The sequence below is a fragment of the Cryptomeria japonica genome, chromosome 1 (assembly GCF_030272615.1).
Source record: "Cryptomeria japonica chromosome 1, Sugi_1.0, whole genome shotgun sequence".
Lineage (NCBI taxonomy): Eukaryota > Viridiplantae > Streptophyta > Pinopsida > Cupressales > Cupressaceae > Cryptomeria > Cryptomeria japonica.
Window position 1 is genome coordinate 426,016,931 of NC_081405.1, and position 8,514 is coordinate 426,025,444.

An 8,514-nucleotide genomic window follows, 5' to 3' on the forward strand; every position below is an offset into this window, starting at 1 on the left:
CAAATATGATTAAGATTTTGATTGATGATATCAACCATAATTAAGGTTCATATGATACAAAGGGAGGGAGCTCTAATGGTGTATAATCATTATTCTCTATAGGCTAGTACTTTGTTTATAGTGAGTTTGAGGGATAAATTTCCGATCAATAACACATTCAAGAGTATGTGAGGTAAATCAAAAGTGATAGGGGTGAAAAAAAATAGGATAGAGTACATTGGCTATGATAACATAAGACAAGATGTGAGAGTTTGAAGGATCTTACAAAATGAGGGCTTTACTCTATTTATGGAGAAATTCAAATGGGCATGATACATCTCTTGTTGTTGAGTGTGTGAAGTCCTAGGTGAACAAAATAAATTAAATGCAAAAACTTGGATTTTACCGAGTGAAGAACTTTTGGCTAAAGTTACTTGATGATTGCATTGAACACTAAAGTTTGGAAAGATAGAGGGTTAAGGATGAAGCCATCGATTTCTTTTTGAAGCTAGGGGAGGAGCTCAACAAAATATCTTTGAGCTATGCCAAAAACTCTATAAAGACCCCTTGGGATGAGGTTTCCTTCTACATCATGAGGTATATTACATTAGAGGGTAGGTTCAAAGCTTTATACTTATACCATATTGTGCTTCTTGATAACTTTTGGTATAAGAGGTTGGTCTCTTTTTCTCTCTATATATTTTCTTCCCTTGGAGAATTACATTTTGGACTGCAGTAAAATGTTGAACATGGTGCACTTGCACCAAGGTTTAATCATGTTAATTGTTAACCTACCCTATTTTGAAAACACACCAAAGAGGAGGCGAGCCCCCTAGTAATTCCCTTTCCTTAGATGATTCTTGGGGAGCTATAGATGAGCAAATTGGCTCAATGTCTCACTCTAAAGGCTCTCCTAAGGATAAGGAATTTTATTCTATGGGGTCTATGTAAGTTTACGTTGTTGGTATAGGCACTTACCTTGGAAGAAGAGAGAAAAAGATATGGACCTATTTTTGTAAGAAACTTCGAAAAAACTAATTCCCAATTGGGTAGAAATACTATGAGGGATAAGGAGAAGGCTAAGGCCTTCTCTAAGCAAAGTATAGGAAAAGAATTTCCTTGGATGATAGACCCCTAACTTGTCCCTCCCCATTCTCATGCGATTCCCCTTCAACCTTGAATCTTGTTTTGAGATGTCAAAAGTTGTTGGTCAAGTTATTTAGAATATAGATCAATTGTAGGAAGCTTCTGAAGCCTAACAAGCTTAATATGAATACAGTATCTGTTGAAAAAAAAATCAAAGGTGAAACGTTGCTTCCTCTAGAATAAGATAAGAATATTTTTAAGTTATGGGAAGTGATACGTAAATTTAAGAGAATAGTAGAAGAAAGAAAGGAAAATAGAGCTAATTTTTTAAGCTATATTGTATAATATAAATTTTCAAAAAGATTATATGAAAACTCACAAATACAACATCAATGGTTAATGAACCAATTGTTCTAAGAACTATTGAGTCTAGACTCAATTGATTCAATTGTTAAGAAAGATGTGCATACCTCTAATCTAGCTAATCAAAATTATATTTGTATTGTCTTAATTTTAAAAAGATATATATGATTTGTCTAAGTTTGCAAGTCCTTGATGTGGAGAAACTCTTTTAGATTTCTTGACAGTGTCTTTAACTGTTAGATCTTAAAAACTTCCAATTTAGAAGGCAAAATCGTAAGAGGTGTCGGATAAATAAGTTTATTAAATAATATATAGAAATAAAACTCTTTTTACATAAATCTAGGTTAATCAAATAAATGCAAATAACAAGCAGACAATTAAACTTAGATAATTAGTGTTGAGGCTGATAGTTGCCACAATATAAACAAATGTGAAAATTAAACTAATTGAAAATAATACTTCATTACATTGTGGTGTAATGAGGAAGACTATATCAGATGATAGAAAACAAATTGGGATTTTTTTGATTCGACTAAGATGGAGATATGAAATTTCTAGAACCAATTATCTATCGCCCTGGGTCACCTATGCGAGTGTAAAACTAATCTCTGCATCCGATTTGTGGTGTTTATCTTTCCAATTTGAGCAAATTATCAATGTTGATTTCTATGTGAAGCTAACAGGCATAAGAGGTAATGACAGTGTTATAAATGGATTTTGTGAAGCTTGTGTTGGGGTGAGATGGGCATACGGGTAAGCAAGCATTGTGAAGCAAGAAGACCGCAGAGGATCTGAGGAACAGGAAACAAACGTACAGCTGTGAAATCTTTCAGGTATAACATTCAAATCGAGCAGTAGCAATTGGAGGCGATGTTGTGCCATCATCTGCATGCACTTAGTGTGTCACCAAATTGAGGGGATCATGCAGCAAGAAGTGTTGTTGTGCGTGTCTAATTCTTTATCTTTTCCTACTCTGAACAATACATTTCAATATACAAATCCCTTGCAAGACATGTGAAATTGAACGGGGATGTTCACTAAGGTCCATCAACAGGTGTAAGAGAACTGTATCAAGAGGGACAAGGCAGGGTTGGTATCTTCACCATTACTGCTGGGCAGTAGGTAATCAACCACAATTGTAGATTGCACACACCTCCATAAACCAAAACTTTCTTAAAACATGGATTGACTATAAATGGGTGTTGTAGGTTTATTGGCTTTTATTTATGGGTGTTATCTAGTGGTTTGTGCATGGACAGGTTGTAGTTGGTAGGGATTTGGGTATCTACTGGATTGACTATAAGCGGGTGTTGTAGGTCTATCGGCTTTTTGTTTATGTGTGTTTAGTAGTTTGTGTATGGATAGATTGCAGTTGGTAGAGATTTGGGTTTCTGTTGGATTGATTATAAGTTGATGTTGTAGGTTTATGGACTTTAGTTTATGGGTTGTCTAGTGATTTGTTCACGAATAGGTTGCAGTTGGTAAGGATTTGGATGTCTGTCTGTCTGACAAATGACAAAAGCAAATTTTTAAATTTCAAGTTTGAAGCACTGGGCTTTATTTTGTTGTCATGAACTAGGATAGTAATAATGGGATGCCAATTTTGTATAAAATGATGTGTAGATCCTTAAAAAAGTGGAGTGCCAGACCATTAATTCTTTCCAAATTACAGGACGAACATTTTTATGTTATGTTAAATTTATACTCATCTAATTGCCATAATACATGATCAATGTAAAATATTATAAAAGAACAGAGGTTTGGAAAGGCCTTAACATAAAATTTCAAGCCACTCTGTTAATTAGAACGCCCTATAATTGATTGCTTCAGAGCCAGTCCAATGGCTACCCAAATTACAATACATGCATAAATCAAACTCATCACATCAACTTAGCATGACAATTGGTATCAGTGTTGCATGAAAATAACATATATTATGCACTGCCACTTTTGTTATACTTGAAATAAAAAAAAGTAGCTATGGGTTCGAATTTCACATCAATCTATTCCTGTCAAGCATATATTCAACCACATTTCTTACAGTACTAACTACCTTTCATGAGTAGAATATTTTCAGATAAAACATCAGGGATTGAATCGCACAAAAACAAGCCTCAGGGATGTATAGCTACTTCAATAATTCAGTTGTATTCAAAATCCCACAACCGCTGAACTTAACTGTATTCTGAAATATTTTCTAGATAAATACTGCTGTGATGGTGTTCATATGCTAAAAAAAGGAAAAAACAATGCATAATCAGGCTGCAAGGAGAGTAATGGTCAACTCTGCAACCTTGAAACTACATTAAATTTCATGATCAAGAACAAGGCAAAGAAACTAGACCAACGCATACAAACTGGGAGTGAAAGAAAACCATTTGAAGCCATAACTTGCTTCATCAGGTATAGATTGACATCTAGGCAGCCAATGCCATGTCCGGCGCGGCAACTTGTAAACAAGAACTTGAGGTGACGTAAAACAGGAAAGGCAGATGTAGTCTTCATGGCCTACGCAGCATATTTGGTCATAATTGTGGTATGAAATTGCAAGGAATTTCTTGCACATCATCTCTGGCAACTTCTGGACCTCCCTCCATTCTGTTCCCTGCTCATTCAGCTCCCACACCCAGATGCTCCTTGATATTCCATTCTCTCCAACTCCACCAACAAGAAAAAGCCGACTGCTACAACTTACCAGACGACTGCATACAAGTGAGTCCGGCAAGGGCATGGGTGAGGTAGCTTCCACCCTCCTCCATGACCCTCTTTTCATATCATACCCCATAGCCCCAAATGCCTCTGATGTGCTAAAATATATCATACCATCACAATAAGTTGCGTCATATCTCAGATTTGTTTGCATCGGCACATCCTCTGTTCTTTTCCAGGTATCACTTACAGAGTCATAGATCTCTGTCCTCCTATCAAAACAAGTACCTGCCACTAAAATGTAGTAGCCCTGAAGACCTTCTCCAGCCACCAATGCAACAGCATTCCAATTACGTTCAAATGAATGGTAGGGAAACTCTCTCCACATTTTTGTTAGGGGATTGCAAACAGAAAGACAGAATTGGGTTTTCAAGCACAATAAGCCACCTGAAGCCCCAACAACTTCTGCTGTTGGATAAGGAAGAAATGAGAGGGATATGGTGTGCCACTTACTGAGAAAGCTATCATATGCCCTGCAAATTCTGTGGTCCCGGCGCTTCAACATCACTAACCATGGCCTGTGTGATATTTTGCTGCAAAGCGAAAGAAAGCTTCGTGATGATAGAAGAGCATTCCATTTCTTGCATACGCACCTAAGGCGAAGAAAGGATTCTGCTGGTAGCTTTGCAAGGATTCTATCTATTACATCCTCAGGCAGATTGCTCCAAATTCTTGCTTCCATCATTGCTGACCACACAGCGTGACAGCACACATCAGGGACAGAGGAACTCCTTTCCTTCCAAACTATGAGTCAACTGGGAATTATTGCCTATCTACAAGGAACCGTCAGTATTTCCCTCATGGCTGGTACTGAATCACCTAGCAATTGAGAACTGATCTCATCCGGGAGAACATTCAAGCCAACCCAATTTTCCCAATCTACCGACCATTTGCCCTACTAAAGCAATTGATTCAATCACGTTCGTGAAATATATGCCCCTGCTCAAAGATAAGGAACAGTCAATATCTGTGCTGTTATCAAGTTGAAAAGTTTCTGACCTATTTTATGAACTTTTATGATCTATCATCAGGTTAGTTAGATCACAGAGTGTGATCTGCAAAGTTCATTTAAAATTAAACGTAAATAGTTATTTCCAAAAACTTTTTCACCCTATCTCATAGACTGGAAATCTCATGTTCATTAAAATTGTTATCTTGAAAGAAAAGAACACATACTAATTTATTGATCTTAATCAAGATGCTATATGATCTAAAACTAATTATGCCTGAGATGGCTACGGGATCAACATCCAATCAATTTACCAAAACGTCAATGGATATTGATGCGGATATAACTCAAACAATCTGTATTTTTGAGAGGTTAATTTATCTTTACAAATCTGTGAGGATATCTCTATTATTTGAATTTCTCATTTATCTGAATTTGTATTTTTCTGCAGAGCAAATTTAAGCCCTGTGAAATTTTTTTGGACAAATCCTGAGTTGCATGCCAAAACCCTTACTTTCAAGCCAAAAACCTTAGATTCAAGCCAATCGCCCATATTTTATTGATACATTGCCAAAAAAAACACAACCTTCAACGAAATTCAGATAGTTGAATCAGAAAAAATCATCACATAATTTGATACATTGCCCGAAAAAAAAACCACTCAATCAGAAATTTAAAACTAACATTTGCCTTCATTTGCAATTAGGACAGCAAATACATTCCATTCATCCACGGATCCGATTCCCCATGGAATACACCCAAAACAAGATATACAGTGTAAAACCCTAAAAATAAAACAGCCAAACAAATAAAGCAATAGCATCCTAAAATCTCATGGTTGTGGGCATAGCTCACATTACTTGCCTAGCCCGTATATGAGAAAAAATAGAATCTAAATTTGAAACAGAGAAGTTCAGTCCAATATATTACCTGACTTGCGAAGAAAAGAGCATAGGCGATTGATTGCCGATCTGTGTTTGTGGAAGAAATCGGCCTCTTGTTTAAACCGCCGTAGTTAGGTAATAGAGCGTTGAACTGTACAGCTTCCAGAATGCAGGTGTAATAGTGATTTAATCATAACGTGAGAAAGGAGGGTACCCCTTCACTTTCTTTGCCGTAAATGGCGTCGACCCATCCACGTGTAAGCTTTCCTTTCATCGCTTGTTTCAGTCAACTTCCATTTTGTTTGCATCAGGCTATAGAATCGAATAGAAGCCACAAGGTCAAAGATATATAATCCAATTCATTTTAACGTCTACTTTTAATTTTATTTTGTTTGTTTTTATTTTTAAAAATATATATATTTCTTTTCCTGATGATGGATCATGAGTGTGATTTGGAATGTTGACTGAAAAATGTGTACAGTTTAAATCAAAAGGTTGTATTTTACATGTGGAATATGGAAAATTCATACCAACTTTTTTTTGTTTGTTTTTACAAATATGTATAGGGGAAGGGGCCCACTTACATCACTCTTCCAACGATCACTCATGGAAATTTTAGTCTATTTTTTGTGTACATTTACAATGTTGTACATGAGGTCACTTGGTAGACAAAGATAGAGAGATAGAGAGAGGTGGAGGGAGAGATAAAGATAGAGAGATGGGAAGATAAAGAGAGAGAGACCTGGAGAGGAATAGATATAGAGGAAGATGGAGAGGAAGAGATAGAAGCGGATATAGATGGTGAGATTGAGTGATAGATAGAGATATATAATGAGATATAGAGAAGGGGAAAGGGAGAGAGACATAGAGATAGAAAAACATATAGAGAGGGACAAATGAAAAATGAGAGAAAAATAAAAAAGAGAGGACAAGGTAGAGAGAGGGAGGGATAGAGATATATGGGAAGAGAAATGGAGAGAATGATAGAGATAGAAATATAGATAGGGGGATAGGGAGGAAGTGAGAGAGGGAGAGATGGGGCAAGATGGCTTGAGAGGGGGGAAATTGTTTTTAATGTTCTAGTGTTGATAAAACACTATTTTTTTATCTGCAAACACTTGAGATTCAACGATTTTCCATTTTGAATCAATAAGATAACTAATTTATCCTTTAAATCAAGAACCCGTCTACTGATCGGTTTTTAGTCTTTCAATAGTTATCTAACAAAAAAATACAGACATTAATTCAAGGAGGGGCAACATATATGTTATAAGAAGAAATGCCTCTCATAGGTTGTCTACCAATGGAAATGGTTTTAGGCTCCATTGAAGATCGAGATCAACATGGATGTATTACAAGAGTGAACCAACAAGTGCAACCACATACTAGCATATCAATTGTGTAAGCAAATTATAATAGTGCATACAACAAGGTCCTTTTGAACCTGAGTCAATATGGTACATGTCATATTTGCATACCTATCAATGCATTTATTTTGAAGATGTTTTACCAAATTTTTGTTGATAAATATGTTTTTCTTTCATTAATGTAGGGTTTGATAATAGAAAGAGAGCCTACTAGGGAGCTAGTGGGGGCACCTATAATTTTGATATTTTTTCTACCTATGTGGAAGCTAATTGAAGTCTTATTAGTGGTCAAGAAGCAAAATCAAGTGTAGATCCAAGTATGTACATAAATTGAGATGATATCCATTTTAGAGAGGCCTTGAATGATGTGATTGCCAATATGTTTATGCAAAGAGAATTCACCAACCCTCCTTTTAGTGCATTGTTATCTAAGAAGAAATAATAATCGTGAGAGACACATTTGATAATTTATAATATGGGCAATAGTGAAGTGGTGAAGTGAAACATTAACATAAAAAAGGGATTTGTTTGTTTATAAAATATTAGATATTTAAATTTGATTATTTTATTCAAATTAAATAATATAATCATGGTCAAAGGATTAAAATCCATTATGTTTTAACTTTTGAGTAATTTTAAAGGGCTAATTTTTTCTATAGTTAATCATTTAATTGAAAAATGATTTTTAAGTTTAAAATGCTATACAATATATTTTTTTAAAAGTATTACATTAAAATTATCACATTGACAAAAAATCTATTCATGGTCAAAGAGTTTGTAACAATTAGTAAATATGTATCATTTAAATGAATTAATGAGAAAATTAAATAGAAATATTCAAAATGATCTCTTTTTAAGTAAACTCCCTATCACTACTAATAAATAAAGTTAAAATCAGTTAAGTTTTAACTTTTTAAGTATATATATATTTTTATTTTTATTTTTTTTCAAAATAATTTTTAAGAGTCAAATTTCTATAATTTATTATTTAACTGAAAAATGATTTTTAATTTTAAAACACTATACCATATAATACAATAAAACCATTATAGTATAAATATAAAAAAATAATGTTCAATATAAATAAAATATAATTTCATAAAAAATTAAAAAAATTATGTGTAGTTATTTCAAAATCAAAAGAAATCTAAAACAAATATAAATTAATAATAAGAAT

General features: G+C 34.4%; 1 protein-coding gene across 1 annotated transcript; it reads right to left on the bottom strand.

The window, feature by feature from the left end:
- Positions 1-3,557: 3,557 nt before the first annotated feature.
- LOC131065142 (F-box/kelch-repeat protein At5g43190) lies at positions 3,558-6,287 on the bottom strand. Its single transcript, XM_057999578.1, has 2 exons — positions 6,017-6,287; positions 3,558-5,076 (listed from the first exon to the last, which is right to left on the bottom strand). Exon 2 carries the CDS (start codon positions 4,820-4,822, stop codon positions 3,767-3,769), a length of 1,056 nt encoding a protein of 351 aa, XP_057855561.1. The 5' UTR covers positions 4,823-5,076; positions 6,017-6,287; the 3' UTR covers positions 3,558-3,766.
- Positions 6,288-8,514: the final 2,227 nt, after the last annotated feature.

What these genes read in the sequence shown, in the direction of transcription:
- LOC131065142 (XM_057999578.1), bottom strand. Translation starts at nt 4,822, where the DNA reads ATGATGGAAGCAAGAATTTGGAGCAATCTGCCTGAGGATGTAATAGAT.